The 21,381-nt window shown below is 58.3% G+C and overlaps 6 protein-coding genes and 1 non-coding gene across 7 annotated transcripts; 4 read left to right on the top strand and 3 right to left on the bottom strand.

Moving 5' to 3' along the window:
* Positions 1-513: 513 nt before the first annotated feature.
* VTJ83DRAFT_2456 (uncharacterized protein) lies at positions 514-8,405 on the top strand (the record flags this gene model as incomplete). The annotated part of the gene is made up of 2 exons (XM_071008728.1): positions 514-1,865; positions 1,916-8,405. 2 exons carry the CDS (start codon positions 514-516, stop codon positions 8,403-8,405), a joined length of 7,842 nt encoding a protein of 2,613 aa, XP_070868996.1.
* A 283-nt stretch (positions 8,406-8,688) lies between these two features.
* On the bottom strand, positions 8,689-9,372 carry VTJ83DRAFT_2455 (uncharacterized protein; the record flags this gene model as incomplete). The annotated part of the gene is made up of 1 exon (XM_071008727.1): positions 8,689-9,372. The coding sequence occupies one exon, from the start codon at positions 9,370-9,372 to the stop codon at positions 8,689-8,691; it is 684 nt and encodes a 227-aa protein (XP_070868995.1).
* A 941-nt stretch (positions 9,373-10,313) lies between these two features.
* VTJ83DRAFT_2454 (uncharacterized protein) lies at positions 10,314-13,030 on the top strand (the record flags this gene model as incomplete). Its single annotated transcript, XM_071008726.1, has 3 exons — positions 10,314-10,352; positions 10,466-12,771; positions 12,859-13,030. The coding sequence occupies 3 exons, from the start codon at positions 10,314-10,316 to the stop codon at positions 13,028-13,030; spliced, it is 2,517 nt and encodes an 838-aa protein (XP_070868994.1).
* Positions 13,031-13,753: 723 nt separating this feature from the next.
* On the bottom strand, positions 13,754-14,598 carry VTJ83DRAFT_2453 (uncharacterized protein; the record flags this gene model as incomplete). The annotated part of the gene is made up of 2 exons (XM_071008725.1): positions 13,754-13,833; positions 13,902-14,598. 2 exons carry the CDS (start codon positions 14,596-14,598, stop codon positions 13,754-13,756), a joined length of 777 nt encoding a protein of 258 aa, XP_070868993.1.
* Positions 14,599-15,360: 762 nt separating this feature from the next.
* Positions 15,361-15,431, top strand: VTJ83DRAFT_t47. Its single transcript has one exon. It is a non-coding gene; the product is annotated as a tRNA-Gly (tRNA).
* Positions 15,432-16,085: 654 nt separating this feature from the next.
* VTJ83DRAFT_2452 (uncharacterized protein) lies at positions 16,086-16,840 on the bottom strand (the record flags this gene model as incomplete). The annotated part of the gene is made up of 3 exons (XM_071008724.1): positions 16,086-16,164; positions 16,324-16,471; positions 16,564-16,840. The coding sequence occupies 3 exons, from the start codon at positions 16,838-16,840 to the stop codon at positions 16,086-16,088; spliced, it is 504 nt and encodes a 167-aa protein (XP_070868992.1).
* A 3,401-nt stretch (positions 16,841-20,241) lies between these two features.
* Positions 20,242-21,288, top strand: VTJ83DRAFT_2451 (uncharacterized protein; the record flags this gene model as incomplete). Its single annotated transcript, XM_071008723.1, has 1 exon — positions 20,242-21,288. The coding sequence occupies one exon, from the start codon at positions 20,242-20,244 to the stop codon at positions 21,286-21,288; it is 1,047 nt and encodes a 348-aa protein (XP_070868991.1).
* Between the last annotated feature and the right edge of the window lie 93 nt (positions 21,289-21,381).

Raw genomic sequence — 21,381 nt, 5'->3', positions numbered from 1 at the left:
CTTGTGGAAGAGTGTAAGAAGGTTGGTTGCCCTGTAGACTTTGTCACAATAAGGTCGTTACCTATTGGGGCGTGAAGTTGTCAGCTGAGGTGTGTAACGAGTATGAGTAGTGTAAGTGGGTGGAAGAAATGGCGAGAATCTGGGCCCATTGTTTGAAGCTGTGGATTTGTTTTGGGCCGATAATAGAGTTTGAGTTTAGATGTGTGTATTCCTTAGGTTAGGCCTCTCTTTGTCTGAAATCTCTGCGTGAAAGTGATTTTGTCCTTTTCTTGTGTCCGAACATCCTCCAAGAGACGATCAGGTCGGCACAGTGTGTTATATTTCAGAGCCCGTACTGTGTTGAATGGGCATTCCCGGCTCCATGCCCCAAAACCAAGCGTCTTGGCGAGGCTCCACTATTTCTTATCAGCTTATCGAACCTTAAGAATTTCTTTGCTTCGCATCGCGGTCTGGCGCCGTCTGTCGACCCTTCGAACGACACTCCCACGGCAATCGGACGTCCCCGCCGCCGCCATGCCGTCCGCCACGTCTGGCCGTATTGTCAAGACATCGCGGGGGTCCAAAAAGACCCCCCATCAAAAGAATCACCGATGGGAATCCTTCAGCGCGAAGATTTCCAAACTGCACTCGCTCGATCCGCTTCGCAAGGTGCGACGACATGACCTCGAAGCCGAAGACCTCTCCGCCACCACCTCATACCTGCGAAATGGTTTGGACAAATGGGCTGAGCTCAACATCTCCCGGCCATATGTGGCCTTCAAGAGGGAGGTCAATCCCCTTACCGAGTCCCTGGCTCAGATCCTTTACCACGAGGAACGGATCATGGACCTCCTGGCCGAGTCCATTGCCCGCCATGAGAAGGAAGCCCTCGAGCCGCTGCTGGACCTGTTGACAGCATTCGCCCACGACCTCGGCGTCCGCTTCGAGAAGCACTACCCCCGCGCTCTCGCCCTGATCGTCGACCTCGCCAGCAAGGTGCACGACGTCGAGGTCATCGAGTGGACCTTTGCCGCCCTGGCCTTCCTCTTCAAGTACCTGTCGCGACTCCTGGTCCCCGATCTCCGACCGACCTACGATGTCGTGGCCCCCCTCATGGGCAAGGCGAAGAACCCCGGCCACATTGCCCGTTTTGCGGCTGAGGCCATGAGCTTCTTGGTCAAAAAGGCTGCCGCCCCGAGCCATAAGGACAAGGCGCTGCTGCTGTTCGTCGAGCACGTGAAGAAGGATCTGGAGAGCATGGTCGGCCAAAAGCAGTTTGATCTGTACAACCAGGGCATCATGCACATGTTTGCGGAGGCCATCAAGGGCGTCGGTGAGGGCGTGCACTCGACCGGGCCCGAGACTCTGGCTGCCATCCTGCGCCAGGTTCCCGAGGACGAGTTGAGGCTGGAGGGACAGATGATCTGGACGGGGGTGTGCTGTGGCGTGCTCACGGCCGTCATTCACCACACCAGCGTGGACACCTTCAAGACGTTGGAGACAAGAGTGGTCGAAGAGGCTGCGGCCGTGAAACGTCCAGCTCTGTTCATCCAGATCTTAGGCATCATGGCTGGCGTTCGGAAGGGTACCCGCATCCACGACTGGCCAGCTCTCGCGAAGACGCTCGCGCAGATGTTGACATCCTTCTCTGCCGAGAAGGAACAGGTGCAGGCCATCGACCCGTCTCGGATTTGGCAGAAGATCATCGTCAACACCGCCATCGTCTGGGACCGCGCCCCCATCGACGCCCTGATTCCCGTTCTCTCTTCCTTCAACGCCGCCATCACCAAGGAGCCGCTCATGAATTGGTACATCCTGTTCTGCTCCTACCTTGCCGACCTAAACGCGGAAAAGTTCCGCGGCCTCTTCATCAAGGACTTTCAAAAGTATGAGACAGCCTGCTTCTTGTTCCAACAGCACTCGCTAATCTGCCTAGGTTCATTGTCGCACACTGGTCTCAGGACTCCAACGAAGACATCCTCTGCGTCCTGTTACCCCGCATGGTGCAGGCTGGCGGGCTCCCGACCCCTGGCGGGAAGGAGACCTTCCAGCTCCCGCAATCCTGGCAGGACCAGATCGTTAGCAAATTCGTCCGGCTCGAAGACACACCATTCCCGGAGAGTGGCGGGTTCGGAAAAGACCCTGAAACTTGGAGGGACAAGTGCCTGCCAAAATACTCGGCACGCCTGCGCATGCTGCAAGCGACGACAGTCCACCCATCGACGAATGCTAGGATAGCAGAGGTTCTGCTTAAGAAGCTGAAGCTGGCGCTCCGCCCGTCCTCTTCACTTCCTACCGACGAAGCGCATTTCATCGTCAGCGACGGCTTCCGTGCCTACTTGCGCATGAGTGCGGCGGCTGGCTCGATCGATGTGACGCTAGCGCCTCTGCTGCGCGCGGCCGCGCCCCGGTTTTGCAAATCACCCGCGTTTCTGGACGCTTTGCTCGAGTACGAGAAGGAAGTCGCCGCGAAGAAGTCGCCAGACTCGGCTTCCAGCGACAGCGCCCGAGAGGAAGAAGACCCCCTGATCAAGTGTCTGACTGAGAACCTTTCTACGCCCTCGCACGAGCTCCGGCTAGCCTCCCTCAAGATCCTCGAGATATTGGAATTCGCTCCGGATTCCAACTCTGCCCTGGAGACTATGATCCAGATTGAGGAGCTGCCTCTCAACCTGCAGACCGTGCGGACCATCGCGATGCATCTCCGCAAACTTGGCCAGAGCTACTCGCACATCGGCCAAGATTCATGGCTGATCCGGGCTGTGCCTGCGTTTCTGTTCGGCATGACGACGGTGCCACTGGCTCCGGTCTGGGACGACGCCGTCGAAACCATGAAGAAGGTGGCCGAGGTCAAGGCAGGAGAGGAGGCGTTGGCAGACATTGCCTTTGAATGGCTCGACGTTCCGTCGCCGCAGTGGTCCGGGCCGTACAAGCCCCCGGAAGACAGCCACAAGGCCCTGACAAACTTTGAGTGCCTCAACCTCATGTCTCTGAACGAGACTGCATCCGCCACCGGCAACGTCATGAGCAATCCCATCCAGGAGATGTCTGGCACGTTTGAGGAGGGCCAAAGGATCATTGAGCCCTGCCCGGGACAGGCACGCAGCAAGGCTCTCAAGGCCTTCAATGCGCTGCCCTTCTTGGCTGAGAAGCGATCCAGGCGGCTGGTTCCTTACCTGTTCTCCTTCACCGACGGTGGCGAGGTGTCATCCGACGAGGAAGAGGAGGAAACGGTGGAGTCGGCCGAAGGTGGCTGGTCCCTTCCTGACAGGAAGGCGCTCGTCGGGGTCTTTTCACAGTTCAACAATCCGAGGGTGCTCTATCAGAGCCAGAGGGTCTATCAGTGTCTCCTGAAACTCCTGGCGAATGGTGACATTGAGGTGCAAAAGCTGGCCCTCAAAGCCATCCTCACCTGGAAGAGCGACGCTGTTAAGCCCTACCAGGAGCATCTTGAGTACCTTCTGGACGAAGCCAGGTTTAAGAATGAACTTACGGTCCTCTTTCAGGGAGACGACCAGATCCGGCCGGAGCATCGGCCCGAGGCCATGCCGGTCCTCCTCCACCTGCTTTACGGCCGCGCCATCTCGAAGAAGGGTGCAGCCAGCGGTCGCCACGGCCTGCACGCGACGCGTCTGGCCATCATTCGTCAGCTGGACGTCCAAGACATGGGCAGCTTCTTGGACATCGCTGTCGGCGAGCTTAAGGGCACCCGCGTGCTTGATGGCCAGAATCTCCGCGAGAGCTTGTTCAAACACGAGGCGCTCCCTCCCCGGAAGCAGGTTGGTCTGCTCAACATGGTCGAGGCCGTCATCAACGAACTCGGCACCAGCGTTTCGGTGTACATGGAAACTCTTGTCAATGCCGTCCTCTACTGCCTAATGTACGCTTGCCGACAGCTTGGTGGTCGCTCCGACGACCTGGACACGGAGGAGACCGAAGTCCGGGATGCTTCCCTGTACAGGGTCGTGCGGACAACCGGCCTGAAGTGCCTTTGCAAACTCATTCAAAACGGCGAGGAGTTCGACTGGACGCCGTACCGGGAAGTGATGGTAAAGGAGATCATCAGTCCGCGCATCGAGAAACTGCCGGCGGAAACAACACAAGGCGTTTCGGGCATCTGGAAGCTGCTGGGGACATGGGCCGAGCTGGCGAAAACCGCCCTGTTTCTCGCGGTCGACTCGAGGATCTTACCCAAAGTCTTGGAGACTCTTGGTATCGAGAAGGCCAAGGACGAAGTCAAGATCTTTGCGCTTGGTCTCTTCCAGAACTTGATCAAGCTCTCGCAGCCGACCGAAGAATCCGAAATCGCGGGGCAGATCAAGTCGACCTTAATTGAACCTCACGTTGACCTGATCCTGAGGAGTATCAGCAGTCTCCTTCGCAACCAGCCCGATATTGGCAGGGAGCTGTTGGCCAACGCCGTCGACACGGTCGTGGCGCTCGCCCCTATCGTGGAGAAGTCGAGCAGCGTGCCGGAGATGGTGGAGATCGTCACCTTCTTGCTCAATCAACCTCTCCGCAAAGTCAACCCCAAGGTCAAGGGTTCGATCCTGTTGATCCTGAAGCAGTTCATCGTGCTGGAGGATGTACAGAGCAACGCCGAGCTCAAGCGCAAGGTGTACGCCACCATCTCCTCGCTCTTTGGGTTCTTCAAGGACAAACAGAACCGGCAAACGCTGGCCGAGGTGCTCGGAGAGTTTGCGTCGCGGGAGCCGTGGGCTCAGGAGGTTGCTGACATATGCCGCGACCTCAACTCCTATGTCGCTCGACGCCTCGACGAGCCTGATTACAACACCCGACTTGCCGCATTCACCTCCATTACCCGCGATCGCGAAACGCCATTCACGATCGACCAGTGGATGCCGCTGGTTCACAACCTGCTCTACTACATCCAACAAGAGGAGGAGTTTGGTGTGCTGTCTTCCAACTCGGCCGATGGGCTGTGCAAGTTCGTTTCTGCAGCTGAGTCTGTTTGGGATGGTGACCTGCAGAACGCCTTCGCCGAGGTCTTGTCAGAGGTCATCTTGCCGGCGATATACGCGGGCGCGCGGAACCCGTCCGAGACCGTCCGTCGCGAGATCCTGCGCTTGTTCGGGTTCCTTGTGGCCCATCTACCGCAGTGGGCTCCCATTTCCGACCTCACTCCGTTGATCCCCCAGTCCGACGAATCCGAGGATGCATTCTTTTTCCATGTCCTGAGCCCGGCAGTGTCACGGCAGCTCCAGGCGCTCCGCCTGCTGGAGGAGGCCAACGAGAAGACGGAGCTGCGCAGCAAGCACATCAGCCAGTTCTTCATTCCCCTCTTCGAGCACTTCATCTTTGACCGTCCCGAGGGCGGCGACGACCACGGCTTGAGCGCCCAGGCGACCAACACGATTGCGGCCCTAACGGCGTCCCTGGAGTGGCAGCAGTATCGCGCCATTCTCCGGCGATTCGTGTCGTATGTCGAATCCAAGCCGGACTGGAGCAAACGGGTCATCCGCCTGTTGGAGAAGGAGGTGGACGCATTGCGCGCGGCAGTGTCCGCTACGACCAGCGATGCGATGGATGTCGATGGCGAGGCAGCCCCGAGCAAGCGCCGTCTCGCCCAAACGTTGCCGGACCAGGAAAAGCTAAGCGCTGAGATCGTCAACGGCTTCCTGCCAACTCTGCTCAAGTATATCCACGAGAAGGACGAGACCACCGTCAGCGCTCGTGTCCCTGTGGGTGTCATCATTGCCAAGCTTCTGACCCTCCTGCCGAACAATCTTCTGCAAGAGAAGCTTCCAGGGGTGCTCACCGACATCGCGCACATCCTTCGAAGCAAGTCATGGGAGTCACGCGAGATGGCGCGCGACACGCTGTCCAAGGTTGCTGGGATCCTCGGACCCGACAAGTTTGAGTTCATCCTCAAGGAGCTGCGGAGCGCGCTTCTTCGCGGCCATCAGCTGCACGTCCTGTCGTACACGCTGCACTCAATCCTCCTGACCGCCATCCCGGCGTTCCCGCAAGGCGCGCTCGATTACTGCCTCCCGTCCATCGTTGCCGTCATCATGGACGACATCTTTGGGGTGGTGGGCCAAGAAAAGGATGCTGAAGGCTATGTGAGCCAGATGAAGGAGGTCAAGAGCAGCAAGAGTCAGGACTCCATGGAGCTGATCGCTCGCACGGCGTCCATCACGCGCCTCGGGGATCTCACCATGCCGCTTCAGTCGTTGCTGCTGGAGAAGCTCGACCTGCGCACAGTGCGTAAAATTGACGAACTCCTGACGCGCATCACGAAGGGCCTGCTCGAGAACCCGGCGGCCGCGTCGCAGGACGTCCTGATCTTCAGCTATGAGGTGGTGCAGGAGGTGTACAAGAGCCAAAAGCCCGACAACGAGCCCAAGATCGACCCCCGGCTGAAACGGTACATTGTCCAGAAGGCGGCCAGGAAGAGCGACGGCGCTGTGACCGCCAAGCACACATACAAGCTCGTCCGGTTCGCCCTCGACGTTCTGCGTGCTGTTCTCAAGAAGCACGATCACCTCCGGACGGCCGCCAATATTGCCGGATTTCTACCTATTTTCGGCGACGCGGTCCTGTCAGTGGAAGAGGAGGTCAAGGTAGCGGCGTTCAAGATCTTGCCCGTCATCGCCAAGGTGCCCTTCAAGAACAGCGACTTGAGCAGCTTGTACAAGGTGGCTCACAAGGAGGCCATCAAGACCATCTCGCTCTCGCCGACGACGACGTCGGAGCTAGCGCAGTCGGCTCTCAAGCTCATATCTGTCATCCTGCGCGACCGGCGCGAGATACCCATGCGGGATGCGGCACTGGATATGCTGCTTACCAAGCTCAAGGACGACCTGACGGACCCCATGCACCGGCACGTCTCGTTCAACTTCCTGCGGTCGGTGCTCGACCGCAAGCTCGAGGCGGCATCGGTGTACGACACGCTGGACCACGTGGGTACTGTTATGATCACCAACGACGACAAGGACACGCGCGACCTGGCGCGCGGCGCCTTCTTCCAGTTCCTGCGCGAGTACCCGCAGAAGCGCAACCGCTGGGAGAAGCAGCTGAAGTTTATCGTGGCCAATCTCAGTTACGACCGCGAGGGTGGGCGTCTGTCGGTGATGGAGGTGATTCATCTCTTGCTCAAGAAGTCGGCCGACGAGTTTGCGCAGGAGGTGGCGGCGACGTGCTTCGTCCCGCTCCTGCTCGTGCTAGCCAACGACGACAGCGAAAAGTGTCGCCTGGCGGCCGGCGAGCTCATCAAGGAGAGTTTCCGCGTGGCGGACCGGGAGCGGCTGGCCAAGTTCCTGGGGCTCATGCGGCCATGGCTGGCCAAGGACAGCAAGCTGGACGTGCTGAAGCTTGGGCTGCGCGCGTTCGGACTGTACTTTGACGGCCGCGAGCCAAGCGCCAACGACAGCAAGGACGTCAGCCTCGTCGTCGCGAAGCTGCTCGAGGTGCTCGACAACGAGGAGACCCTCGAGGGCGACTGGGAGCTGGCCAACATCGCGCTGGGCACGCTGCAGATCCTGGTGCACCGGCATGCGCAGCGCGTGCTCGCAGCCGACTCGGCCCAGCTGTGGACCGATGTGCAGGCTTGCCTGGCGCACTCCCATGACACGGTCAAGCTTACAGCCATCAAGCTGCTCAGCATGTACCTCGCCGACTTCGCGCGCAATGCCGGAAAGGGGCAGCCACTGCCGCTCGTCGGGTCGCATGGGCTGCAGCTTGATGGTGACGACGTGAGCGACCTCGTCCGGCTGGCGCTTGGTGTCCTGTCAGCGCCCGAGGTGGACGAGGCGCTCGCGCAGGAGGCGGCTCAAGTCATCCTGTTCCTGGGCGGCTACCTCGACTCGGCGAAGAAGGCGGGCGAGGGGGAAGAGGAGGAAGAAGGCGACGAAGCCGAAGAGGACGAGGCCAACGGTGCCAAGGAGACGGGCCGGCGCCGCGCCGACACGAAGTACCTCTTCTGGAAGCTGGCGTCCATCATCCGCAAGGAGCGGCAGCCCAAGGCCGAGGTGCTGGTCAGCAAACTGGCGGCCATGGACCTGCTCGAGGCCTTCGTGAGCAAGACGCCCGTCGAAACCGTGCTGGCCTCGGTCAAGACCATCCTCCGCCCGCTGCGCAACCTGACGGATCCCTCCATCAAGGCGCCCTTCTCGCTCAACGACATCTTCAAGGAGCGGTACGAGACGCTGAAAGCCCGGGCGCAGTCCATCATGGAGCTTCTGCAGCGGCGGCTGGGCAGCGCGGAGTACTCGCGGGCGCTGGTGGCAGTGGGCGAGCAGGTGCGCGAGAGGAGGCAGCAGAGATCGAGCAAGCGCAAGATCGAGGCGCTGACGGCGCCGGACAAGTACGGGAGGGAGAAGCGCAAGAGGTTGGAGAAGAAGAAGGAAAAGAGGAAGGCGAGAGGGAGGGAGCAGAGGGAGCAGAGGAGAGCGTTTCAGCAGTAGACCGCCGAGGGCGGGTGAGAAGGGTGGGAGGGGGGTGTACATGTGTATATAGTCTAGATTGGGGGCGTGTTATTCATAATACACAAGACGTACAAGACATCGTTTTCTCTATCTGGGTATGCCGAGTCTTCATGCGTCTAGCCACCGACGACTTCGATCTGTCATGTCAATCATCATCCTGCCGCCGTCTATCCCAGATGTCTTGCACAGCCACCCCTTTCCCATGTCCAACCTCTGCGTATCATTCCCGGTGGAGAGTCCTGGACTCGCCGACCAGCCAAGCTCATTCCTCGCTGCCCTCTTTCTTCCCCTCCCCCGGCCTCACCGTTTTAAATGTCGCCCCGGGCGGCAGGTTCTTTTCCTCTTCGGTCAACACCCTCTTTGGGGGCTCCACCCAGGGCTCCCTCTCCGTCACCGTCCCGTCATCCCACACCTCCACCACCTCTTCCTCTCCTTCCCCTCCCAGAGGTTGTAGCACGCCCCTTTTGACCGCCTCCCCCTTCGCCCTCAAGATGTCCTCCACGGTCATGGCCTTGTCGCCGAAGATCTTGAGGTGGTCGCTGATGACGTGCCGCGCCTTGCACGACGGGCAGGCGACGAGGACCGAGCCCTTGTGGTAGCCGTGCTTGGAGACGCGGTGGCGAGAGCGGGTGCCGCAGGGGTTGCAGGTGAAGGTGAGCTCGTAGTGGGGCTGGAGGTGTTTTGGGGTGGGAGCGGTCGGGGTTGGTGTTGTTGAAGAGGAGGAGGAGGCGGATTGAGCTGGCTGTTGTGGCGTAGACGGGGATGATGACGGTTTGCGCGGGCGCGGGATGCTGTGTGCGAGACGGAGCGTCACAGGTGTGACACGGCCAGCGGGAGGGAGGAGAGTTCGGCGGGCGGATGAGAGGGGAGGGCGGAGGGTCGGCGCTTTCGGGGCGAGCCGCGGGAGCGTCGTGGGTAGCGACGTGAGAATGCGCTTGGAGGCCATTATGATGACGAGGAATGGATCTCCAAGATTGGAACGGGTCTCTGTGGGCTGGATGGGCCCGTGTGGTTTGTTGAATGAGGCCTGGGGTGATCTCTGTGGAATTGCAGCTCGTTGATGTTGTTGCTGTGTACTGCGTAGGTACAGTAAAAAGCTGTGAGACATGCATGCATGCAGAGTCTCAGAGTCTCGAACTGGTGTTGATGTCAGCAACGAACGCCGAGGAAAAAAGACTTATCGATAACACGGGACCCACCCCACGGCTAGTGCGGACCCACCCCATGCCCCGCCACGCCTCTTGGAGGGGCAACCACCACCGGAAAAGTGGGGCGCCCCATGCGCAAGCTCCAGGCAGCTCGAGGCTTGTTGCTGGCGATGAAACCTGAGGCTCAGGTTGCTGCTTGCTGCTTGCTTTGGTTTGGCCGAAATGCAAACAACGCGGATGTGAGCAGAGCTGAGGACAAAGCAGCTCGGTGTCAATCTTGCTCACTTTTCGGGGCACTGACATCGCTTTGCGTCCTCTCCATCTGCCCTCTTCTGGTGGTTCCAAGCGGTTACTGTCTGGCCTGGGACGCACAGGGGTGGCAATGGCCGCTCATGTCCGTCGTCGTTGACGTCTCCTAACGCACATCACGGCCACGTCCCTGTCCTGCTCAACGCTCAACCCGGGCGCCGTCAGACCGACATCACCACGGCCGCTTGGATGCCGTTGTCGGTGCCTTGGCTGCCCGTCCGAGCATTGTCAGAATTCTCCACTCCTTGAACCCTCATACCTCTCCTGCTTCTTCCTTAGGATCCCACCAAACCAACCCACGGCGTGGGCTTGACACTTAATCATCAGCCTCTCTCCACCGAGACGACTCGACGTCCCAGCCGCTGCACCAGATATCTCAGCCCTTCACTCGGTCTTTCGGTAGCTTCGTGTGTAGGACACCATTTTCACCATGGCTTCAAGACCCAACAAGATCCGGCCGATTCGACGGGTATGTCGTGGTTGGTTTTTTTTTTTTTTTTTTTGTTTTTTGCTTCTTGACGCTTCACATCCCATGAATTCCACTCAAGATGGCTCAAGAATCCTCGCTGAACCCAGTCTTAGCCAGTGATGAATAAGGACAAGGCCGAGTTTGAACCTTGCTGGGAGCTGCTCAAGGGTGCCTTGACCGATATACACAACAAGAACGCTACTGACCTCTCCTTCGAGAACCTGTATCGTGCCTCGTATAAGATCGTGCTCTTCAGGAAGGGGCATCTTCTCTACGAGCATGTCAAGTCTTTCGAGGAGGCCTGGTTCCGCAACCATGTTCTGCCCGCCGTCAACAGCCTCGTCTCGGGCAACCTGATCAATGTGGCTCTTCAAAACTCTCCCGGCACGAGCGCTCATGAGCGCCGGGAGACGGGCGAGCGCTTCCTCCGCGGCATTCGCAACTGCTGGGACGACCACAACACCTCCATGAACATGGTGGCCGACATCCTCATGTACATGGAGCGCGTCTACGTCACCGAGGCAAAGCTGCCCTCCATCTTCGCCACCACCATCGGCCTGTTTCGTGACTATCTGCTCCGAAGCTACGTTGGCGTCTCGGACCATGCCCTGGACGAGCCGCTCGTCATCTTTGACCTTGTCAACGCCGTCATCCTAGACCTCATCAACATGGAGCGCGACGGCGACATCATCGACAGGAACCTCGTGCGCCAGATCACGGCCATGCTCGAAAGCCTGTACGAGACAGACGAAGAGCTCGAGAATGCCAAGCTCTACCTGACGGATTTTGAGCCCCGGTTCCTGGAGGCGAGCCGAACCTTCTACCAGAACGAATGCGAGAAGCTGCTTCGCGACGGCAACGCGAGCACCTGGCTCCGCCACACCCAGCGCCGGCTTCGCGAGGAGCAGGAACGCTGCGACACGACCCTGTCGATTCTTACCACGGAAAAGATTGCGAACGTTGTCGAACAAGAGCTGATCGTGGCCCACCTAAACGACTTCCTGGCCATGGAAGGAAGCGGCGTCAGGAGCATGATTGACAACGACCGCCACGAGGACCTGTCCATTCTCTACCAGCTCATCGCGCGCGTTGACAAAACAAAGGCCGCCCTCCAGGCGAGCCTCCAGACCCGGGTCATGGAGCTGGGCCTGGAAATCGAGAACACCATCAAAAACACCGACTTCTCGGCTCCGGCCGTCGCTGCGGGTGCTGACGCCGAGGTTGCGGCCGAGGGCGGCGACAAGGCCAAGGCCCAGCTGCTCAACCCGGCCGCCCAAGCAACGGCCGCAGCTATCAAATGGGTGGAGGACGTGCTGCAGCTCCAGGACAAGTTTGACAAGCTTTCGTCCATATGCTTCAGCAACGATCTCGGCCTCCAGGCCGCCGTGACCAAGAGCTTTACAGAGTTCATCAACATGTTCAACCGCAGCTCCGAGTTTGTGTCTCTCTTTATCGACGACAGCCTTAAGCGCGGCATCCGGGGCCGCTCTGAGGAGGACATCGAGGCCGTCCTCCAGAAGGCTATTATGCTCCTCCGCTACCTCACCGACCGCGATCTCTTTGAGCGCTACTACCAAAAGCACCTCGGCCGGCGACTGCTCCACAACAAGTCCGAGATGCATGTCGAGAAGGAACTTGTCCGCAGGATGCGTGCCGAGCTCGGGAACCATTTCACGCTCAAGTTTGAGGGCATGTTCAAGGACATTGAGCTCTCCAAGGACCTCGCCGAGAACTACCGTGACCACGTGCGGAACCTCGGCGAGGGCACGAGAATCGAGCTCGGCATCCAGGTGCTCACCACCAACAACTGGCCGCCCGAGATCCTGGGCCGTCAGGCAGTCACCAAAGACGGCGAGAGCCCGCCCGAATGCAACTGGCCCGCCGACATCCGCCGCCTCCAGGACAGCTTCTACAACTACTACCAGCGCGACCGCAGCGGCCGCGTGCTGACCTGGCTCGCCACGACGGGAACCGCCGACGTCAAGTGCACGTTCCCCAAGATCCCCGGCAAGGAAAGTGGGCCGCTGAGCAAGGAGCGGCGGTACGAGATCAACGTCTCGACCTACGGCATGGTGGTGCTCGAACTGTTCAACGACCTCGCCGAGGGCGAGAGCCTGACCGCTGAGGAGATTCAAGCAAAGACCAACATCCCGATGCCGGACCTGCTGCGCACGCTGGCCTCGCTGTCCCTACCTGTCAAGTCGCGTGTGCTGCTCAAGGAGCCGCAGTCCAAGAACGTCAAGCCGACGGACCGGTTCGCGTTCAACGCGAGCTTCGTCAGCAAAACCATCAAGATCAAGGCCCCCGTCGTCAACAGCACATCACGCGTGGAGGATCCGCAGGAGAGGAAGGAGACGGAGAAGAAGAACGAGGAGACGAGGGCGTACGTGATCGATGCGGCGTTGGTGAGGATTATGAAGTCAGTAGTTTCCGTCTCGCTGTCCCCGAGTCCCCCGATGGAGGATGTCTTATTTTTTTTTTTTCTTTTGCTAACTGTCCGCCGCAGACAGCGAAAGGAACTCTCCCACGTACAGCTCACCAACGAGGTCATCACCCAGCTGGCAGGGCGCTTCCAGCCCGAAATCCCCCTCATCAAGAAGCGCATCGAGGACCTCATCACCAGAGAGTACCTGGAGCGTGTCGAGGGGGATACCGCTGCGTATCGGTACCTGGCGTAATGGCTCGAGCCGCGCGGCGATGGGGCCGGAAAGCAGATATCATGGCGAGCATTCGCCCATTTGCACCATGGGCTCTTACGGAGCAGGAGGTCAGTCTTCTATGTGGTTGGACTTGGAATACGTCCCTGTTCCACCCCTGCGGTGGAGATAAGCGGACGGGCTGTTCTGTGCGTGCGTTTGCTTGTCAGGTATTGCCGCAAGGGAACCGGGGGGTTGGGTTGGCTGTCTGTGTGGTATCAAGGTCTTGGGTGCTTCTGCGGTTCGAAGAAGGCGGCGCCAGCATCAGCATCATGGCCGCTGGGTGTTTCAAGGAGTTTCTGGTGGGTGGGTAACGAACTGGAACGCGATGCATTGGAGGCGGATGCCTCGCAATGGCGCATGTATTACGTGTATTTAGGCACCTTATGTATGGGCAAAGTTGGGTTGCTCCGGATAGCGCATCGTGTCTCTATGTGGGGGCGCATGGGGTTCACGGCCAATCTAGGGATGCTTTTGCAGTTGTGGTGTTGATTGTTGTAGGATTATCGCCCGGAAAGCGTGGAGGTTTGAACAAGCGTGCTCACAAACCAAGACAACCAACTACAGACTTGATGCTATATACAGGGATCTGGGATGGATCCTGGAGCGCACCCGACACTTGGGTAAGCTTGTTGCCCGCTCCATTGTCATCCATGGGGCGGGGCGAGTCGGCTCCATTTTATGGTAGCTTCGCGGTCCAAGGGTTTACCAGAGGTCGGCCTTGAAGTTGTGGCAAGTGAACTTGGCCGGGCCGCCGGTGAAGCACTCGGTTCCGATTTGGTAAACTAGAATGCGTGTCAGTCATTCGGCCAGAGGCGAGACCGTCTTTGGGGCGGGAAAGGCTGGCACGTACCGATCAGGTTCTGCTCGCGAGCCGGATAGCCATGGTTCTGCTCGAGGTAGTTGAAGAAGTCCTTGATATCGCAGCTGAAGTTGCGAATGTCGCCGACGGCGTTGTTGGGCGGGAGGAAGCTGTAGACGCGCATGTTGCCGTTGTAGCCGGCGTACAGATCCCAGTTGCGGCCCGCCAGGTTGACCTGGGCGATGACCTGGCCGATGGGCCAGATGCCGCCGTAGCGGGCCAGCCAGATCATGAGCTCGTAGTCGCCGCCCCAGTTCGGGTGCTCCGGGTCACGGGCGGTGAAGACGTCGTAGGCGACGTTGGCGCGCACGTCGGTGCGGTCGTACGACCACGACACCGAGGTCTGCATGCTCCGGATGTCGCTGATCTTGCGGCCGCGCTGGAACTGCTTGCCGACGTAAGGGTAGCTCTTGACGTTGTCAGGAGCGCCCTGCCACTCCCACGCGGAGCTCCATTGGATGCCGCCGTTGTTGGTGCCGTCAAGGTAGGTGCACTGCCAGCCCGAGGTGGCCGTGTCCCGGCCCCAGAGGTTGTTGAGCAGCTCGTAGCCGTTGCCGGACCAGTAGCCGTACAGCTCGCAGAGAGCGCGCTGCTGCCGGGGCTCGAGGTTGCCGGGGATGATGGGGATCGACGCCGCCTGGACGGAAGCGGCCGCCGCCGCGAGGAGGAGGGTGGACTTCAGCAGCATCTTGATCGGCGAGGGGGGCTGGCTGTCTGGCTAGGTCTCAACTGTACCGTGGGTGCCTGCTCCAACCACGCCAACACCCCATGAGCCAGAGCTTAGTATCCCCTCTTATACGGCCCAGGCTCCAAGCTTCGACGTCACCACCGTCTCATGACTCCTGTCCCGACTCCCATTGCCGTGGTCGGCAGTCGTTAATGAAGCAATCTCTTTGCGACCTTAGCTGCCCACCATCTCCACGTGGAAATAAAGGCAATGCAACAACAAGCTCACGGAAGGCCCCAGAAATCGGTCGTTCATCTAGGGTTCTGGGCCGGCAGTCCGTTGCGGACATAGTTTCCCCGACAGACGCGGAAGGGCCGGTTCCGTAAAGTCGGAGGTTGCCGCCGACGCTGGAAACTGATTAGCGCGCATACCAGATCTCGATCTCGTCATCCCGTACCTTGGGGTCCATGAATGCCGTTTGGGAGGCCCCCCTAGGCGAAAGGTTGGCGCCGGGCCGGTTGCCAGAAAGGGTCTTAATGGGCAGTCGGCCCTACTGTAAACACCTGTGTATGGCTCCGTCTCATTGCCTGTTTGGGAACGCCAAGCATGGTTTTTCTGCGCACCTTCGATGCATCAGGCGATAAGTCGGCAGTCCAACATGACCGGAAAGGGAACCCGGCCGTGTGGGGGTTGGGAGTTGGCGTGGTGGGAAATGTTGGTGCTGCACTGGGAGCTTGCATCTTGTGCCAGGGTTCCGGCGGATCTAAGCATCAGTTGTTCCCAGCGCCAGTGGTTTAGTGGTAAAATTCATCGTTGCCATCGATGAGCCCCGCGTTCGATTCGCGGCTGGCGCACAAGACCAACGTTTCATTTTTCGAACGTAGGTAACTTCGACATCTTTTTTCTTTTTTCTTTCACATACTAAATCCTTGAGGTTTCTTTTTATCTCCAACTTGAAAAAAAAAAAAAAATCACAAATCTTTGAGCGGCACGGTTACTGGCACGATGAGTTCGTCCATGTCCTCGTCTCTTTACTGCTGAGCCGAGTGACCGAGAGACGAGGGAGAGCAAGTCCCCAAGTATTATGCTGCCTTCGTGAGCAGCTCGCATCGCAGTCAAGCAGTACTCGTCATTACGATTCAAATCAATTGTGACTCAGGGTTCAATCTGTCTCGATGATGAGAGATCTCCGCCGGCTCACCTAGCATCTATTATCCTCGATGGCACCCGATCTCCTAAAAAAGCCATTACCGCGCCTATCCCGGTTGCCGTACCATGCCCCATTCAATAACGCCATGAAATTGGTGTGAACTCCGAACGCCTCCAGCTGATCGAGCAGCAGAAAGGGATCCCAGAACACCAGAGAGTAACGAGTGATCTTTCCATGAGATTTTGCGTCTTGCATGCCCAGAGGCGCCACTCGAGAAAGAAGGCTCCGTTACCGAGTATGATTCAACTCCTCTGGTGCAATCCGGCTTTTCCACATGCGTTCTTTGCAGCTCATCACGCTAGAGCGGGACGTCATCCGGGTTCGTGAAGGGGACGTCAGAGTCGTCCGAGTCCCACTGGTCCGTCTCCCAAGATTTCCTGTAAGACGGCCAAGACGGGTTAGTATTGGTGCATCTCTCAGGCAATAACCGATTGTCTGGACTGTCTGGGCAGAGTTGATGGGCGTGGCGATGGTAGGAGCAATGAGTTGCGGATACTTGCCAGAAGTTATGGCACAAGGCCTCAGCGAACTCGTACATGATCTCCATGGTCCTCTTGTTGTCGTCACGAGCCCAATCCTTCTTGGAGAGGTAGTGCTTTGTCTTGAGAGGCGGGCGAGAGGCGGCATAAACGTCCGCAGCCAGGGCCTCCACGATGAAATGGCGATAGTGCTCCTTGGTGCCCCCTGGCGGTCGGTCAGCCTGGGCTTCCTTCCCCCACGAGGTTTTAAGGGACGACTGAGGTAACGGATGATTTGGTAAAAGGAATAACACTTACAACCCGAAACGTCGCCCTCAACGGCGAGGATGCCATCCTCGATCTCCTTGGTCCGGCGCTTGATGTCCCTGGCCAACTCGTCGGCATGGTTGACGAGGTACTGCTTGACCTCAGCGTTGTTTAGGGGAGCCCGTTTGCCCTGCTCGCGGAACGGCATCAAGTACTCCTGGGTGAGCACATTCCAAGGATGCTTGCCGACTTCCATAATCCAGAACATGACTCCAGTCCAAGAGCGGAACTGGATCAGCTCGCAGATCTGAGGACGCTTGAGAACCATTTTGACGGATGTTTCCGAGAACGATGGAAAAAAGCAATGCAGAGAGTGGCAAAGGGGTTTCAGTTCAAGGGTTGGGCCGAGGGGTGTCGTCCGACCCAGTGTGGCCGTGTCTGATGGGGAAGAGGGGAGGGGAAAAAAAAAAACGAGAAATGTTTCTCTCCGTGGGAAAAGAGATGATTCTTAAGCCCTAGCCACCACGTTACCGCCAGGATACGGTTTTATTTAGGGTTTCACGATGTGATACGTGGTGTTGTGCTGAGATCTGCTCGCTGTGATGGTGGCCGCCATGGTCGTAGCCATCAGGATGAGGGCCGCTCGCCGCGTCGAGATTCCCGCCTTGGGGGTGTCCGTAATTGATTCTGTTCTCCGGCGCGCCGTGATCTCCTTAAAACATCACCAATTGCCACATATTTCAAGATTGAAATCATCAGCCCGATGGCTGATAGCTGCCACCTCAATGGAAAGGTCACAAAACGTGTCACTAGTAGCACGGAGTTGTCAGCTAGCTCATTTGTTTGCGGAGTCGGGGCTGACCTCCCGAGGCCAGAGTGTAGATTGAGGCCAAAGCCAGCACAGTTTAGTGACACTATACCACCAGTCCTTTAAGTGTGTAAGCTAGGCCAAACATCACTCACCAGTGTCAAGTAGTCAAGCTCTTTGTGTTTACTCCCTTGCGTTGAGACTTGGTTCCTTGACATATTTGCACTTTCTGACACATCAGAGCTTCAAAGACATTGAACAAGAGCACATGCTGACAACAGTTTGAAAGAGCCAAACAATGTCTTTTGAGAAAAAGCATGCATGTATGCATAGGTGAATTATAAACTCGAGAATGTGGTAGAATTGCATCCCCAACAGCGAACCCGGTGGAAGCTAGTCCTTTGTCAAGGTTTCTCTTGCTCCCAGGTCTATAAATACCCCCGCTTCTACCATGAAAGTCCAGGTTCTGCTGTTCCCCCCTCTCTTAATCGGAACAACGCAATGACTTGATACCGAGCCACGAGATGTTCTCGGGGTTTCTGCGCTGGCTAAACCCCCAGTCTTCGAGGCCACCATCTAACACCACAACGCTTTGCCAGCCCACTATATCGCAAGCCACACAGCAGCTGCCTGCTCCGAGTCCTCATACTCTTGGGAGAGCCTCTCACTCCCTAATTGCTAACAGCCCTCATGTCTCTGAACATCCCACAGCACGACCGCGGACTGGTAGTGCGCTGAGGAGGAGGGCGTACCAGCCCTATTGCCCTCAGCTGGCGAGTCACTTTCCAGAGAGGCGGGGGATCAACTGGCTCAGCCAGGATCTGACCGAGGTCATTTGTGACATGAACCATAACATAAGGTCGGATGATCCAGAGAGAGAGCTGTTCACGAGCTTGCCCCCGCCATCCGGTCATGCCTTTCCTGCCCCGCTGTTTCGGATGCCAAGACAGAGCCCCTCCCCACGGGTGCGGCCCACCGGGCAACACCAAATAGAACAACAACAACGGCCACAGCGTGCCGTCGAGGTCGTAGAGACAACACCACCTGCTCCTCATACCCCTCTGCCCATTCGGCCCCCTGCTGCTCATGTCAGGCAGACCCGCCGGCGGCTATGAGGAGGCAAGCACGGAGATACGCATGGTTTCTGTGCTTATTCGGATAGGTAGCATGTGATGCTTCTGTTTTCTGTTGATGGGACAGAGGCCTCTCGTTTCTAGATGTTGCAAAGAGGCGGAGCCACGTTCGCGGTACACCGTTGGGATCTTGGAACCCCGCTCTGGTCCCTAAGCTGAAGGATGTTGGCTCTCGTCAGGGGTAACACCATCAGCAAGGGAGACGGCTTCAGGACGCATGCCTTGTCCCATTAACCACTGAGCATTTCTGTAGTTGCGGTCATTGTTCCCTCTCCTCTCTGCTTTCTTCGTGATTTTCCTAATTGGTTCTCTACTTTTTGGCTAACTGGACATACGGATATCAAGAAAGGGCTGTATATTGACCGACCGCATTAGTCTGAACCATACCTGATGCACGGCGAGTACTAGTTCTATAAACACCGATTACTCTACCGCTGCAAGCCTTGTCCGGTCCCGTTACTCGTGCGGATAGAGCTGACGCATTCCAGGCTTGGACTCCTTGCAGCACGTGGCAGTGTTTGTTGGCTGAATGAGAGACACTTGGCTCCCAGCTGTGGTGAAGGGGAATAGGATGTGGGACGGGTCCTTACGTACCTACCCAGGGGTCCAAGGATCTCTGGATCCCTCCCCGCACACTTCCTTGCCACTTGAGAAAAAGGAGAAAAAGAAGTTTGGAGTAACGGAGTAACGGACGGGCTGTAGAGAAGGAATGACGACCCGGCGGTCTAGAACCATGTGGGCAACTTCTGCCACGTGGGGGCCGGGGGGGGGGGGGGGGGTTGAAGTCCATCCAACGGTGCCTTCAGTCACAGGGCCAGGGGCCATATTCCGTTATCCAACATCCACATAAAACTTTCGAATTGGCATCTCTATACTTGAGGGAGGTACATATGTATCCTTGCCGGTATTAGCTGCTGTGTGTCGAGTCAGGGGAGCGACGGGGCTCACCTGTCCCCCAGCTCTCAAGAAACTCGGCCAACATTACACCCGACTTCTCACCCAAGCAAAGAAATCCTGCGCGCCAAAGGCAAACTATGTACTTTGAACTGTCACATTTCCCATAAACCATCGAGTTTGTGCGGGAGACGCCTGTTGCGGGTCATGAAATTGGCTGCTTGCCGCCCACCCCAAGTGTTCAAGGGGCTGCCCTTTTCATCAATAAGCCACACCTTCCTAAAAGGGTTCTGAATACACACTCAACAGGGGGCAACGCCGGCCTCGTAACAGAAACACCAGGACACACCACATCTTTGCGCTTCGAGAACATTGGTCTCAGACATCGACCTCGTGCTCGATTGACGAGGCTCGGCGGAGTTTGTCATGTAGCTCTGGTCACCATCGAGGGACGCTTTGTCCCTGGCCTTGTCGCCGCCGCCGCCACGAGATCCAGGACTACCTGATTAGGGTCTGAATAAGTCTTTCTTCGACCGCGGCATCTTTCTGAGATCAATGCGTGTCGTTTGCCTACTCCCTTGTCCTCGGGACAAGCGGGATGATTGATGTTTGTTGGAGAGGCCATGTGGTAGCAAGAGCGCGGTTCCGCAGGTCGTTGAATGTTACGTGCTGTGTGGACGAGCCCACCAACCATCGCGACAATAAGGGCTACTCCTGAATAGCCAGCTGCTGTTCTCAACAGCTTCTATAAGAGCCGTCGTCGACCACCTCGATCACCATGTCGTCTCCTCTCATCCTCACCCCGACCAAGCCAAAGACAATCCAGAGGGTCGTTAACCCCAAAAAAATCCATACCAACCCGACGAATCAACCCGCTCCCCAAGTCACGACAAGATGAAGTTCACCCTCCCCATCGCTCTCCTGGCGGTCACGGCCTCAGCCGCCGTTTTCGACCAGGACAAGCGCTACTGCGAGACCGAGGGCCAGTCCTGCCACACCGTCAAGCGCGCCGCCGAGGCCTTTTCCGAGACCATCCGTGAGAACGCCGGCCTGGTCACCCGCGAGGAGAGCAGCGGCGAGCTCTCCTACATTGCGCGGCGCCAGCTCCACGAGCTGGCCCTCGCCATTGCGGCGGCCCACGACAATCCGCGCTACTTCTACGACTCCATCGCCACCCCGACCATCGCCGACAAGCCCTCCGAGAAGCGCGATGCCGAGCCCGGCTGGTGCACGCAGTTCCTCGGCATGCCGTGCTGGAAGCGCACCGAGAAGGACCTCCCCACCAAGGTGAAGCGCGGCCCGGCTCCCGGCTGGTGCACGCAGTTCCTGGGCATGCCGTGCTGGAAGCGCGAGGAGCCCGCCACCCCGGTCCGCCGCGACCCCGAGCCCGGCTGGTGCACGCAGTTCCTAGGCATGCCGTGCTGGAAGCGCGAGGAGTCCCCCGCCGCCGGCAACGAGGTTGCCAAGCGTGAGCCCGAGGGCTGCACTCAGGCCAACGGCGTCCCCTGCTGGAACAAGCGTGACGAGGTCACCCACGTCCCGCGCGACGTCGCCACCCCCGTCCGCCGCGACCCCGAGCCCGGCTGGTGCACCCAGTTCCTCGGCATGCCGTGCTGGAAGCGCGATGCCCCGGTGGAGGCTCGCGAGCCCGATCGCCACTGCTCTCGCTTCGCCGGCGGCTCGTGCTGGAAGCGCGACGGCAGCGAGGTCGCCCTCGAGGAGGTCAAGCGCTGCACCAGCGAGGGCCAGGCGTGCTGGAAGGCCAAACGCGCGGCCGTGGCCGTCGTCAACGCCATCGACGCCGGCAACGCCCTCAGGATGAAGCGCAGCCTCGACTGGAAGCGCGAGGCCTCTTGCTCGGCTCCCGACGGTATCTGCACCAAGGCCACCCGCGACCTGCACGCCATGTACAACGCGGCGCGCAGCATTCTCGAGGCTTAGGTCAGTTTTATTTTTCTTCTTCTTTTTTAATCTTTTCTTTCTTTCTTTCTTTCTTTCTTTCTTTCTTTCTTTCCTCTTTTTCTTTGCCTTTTT

This window comes from Remersonia thermophila, chromosome 2 (assembly GCF_042764415.1).
Source record: "Remersonia thermophila strain ATCC 22073 chromosome 2, whole genome shotgun sequence".
Classification (NCBI taxonomy): Eukaryota; Fungi; Ascomycota; class Sordariomycetes; order Sordariales; family Chaetomiaceae; genus Remersonia; species Remersonia thermophila.
The sequence above is the reverse complement of the archived record's forward strand: the minus strand, read 5'-3'. Positions and strand labels throughout refer to the sequence as shown.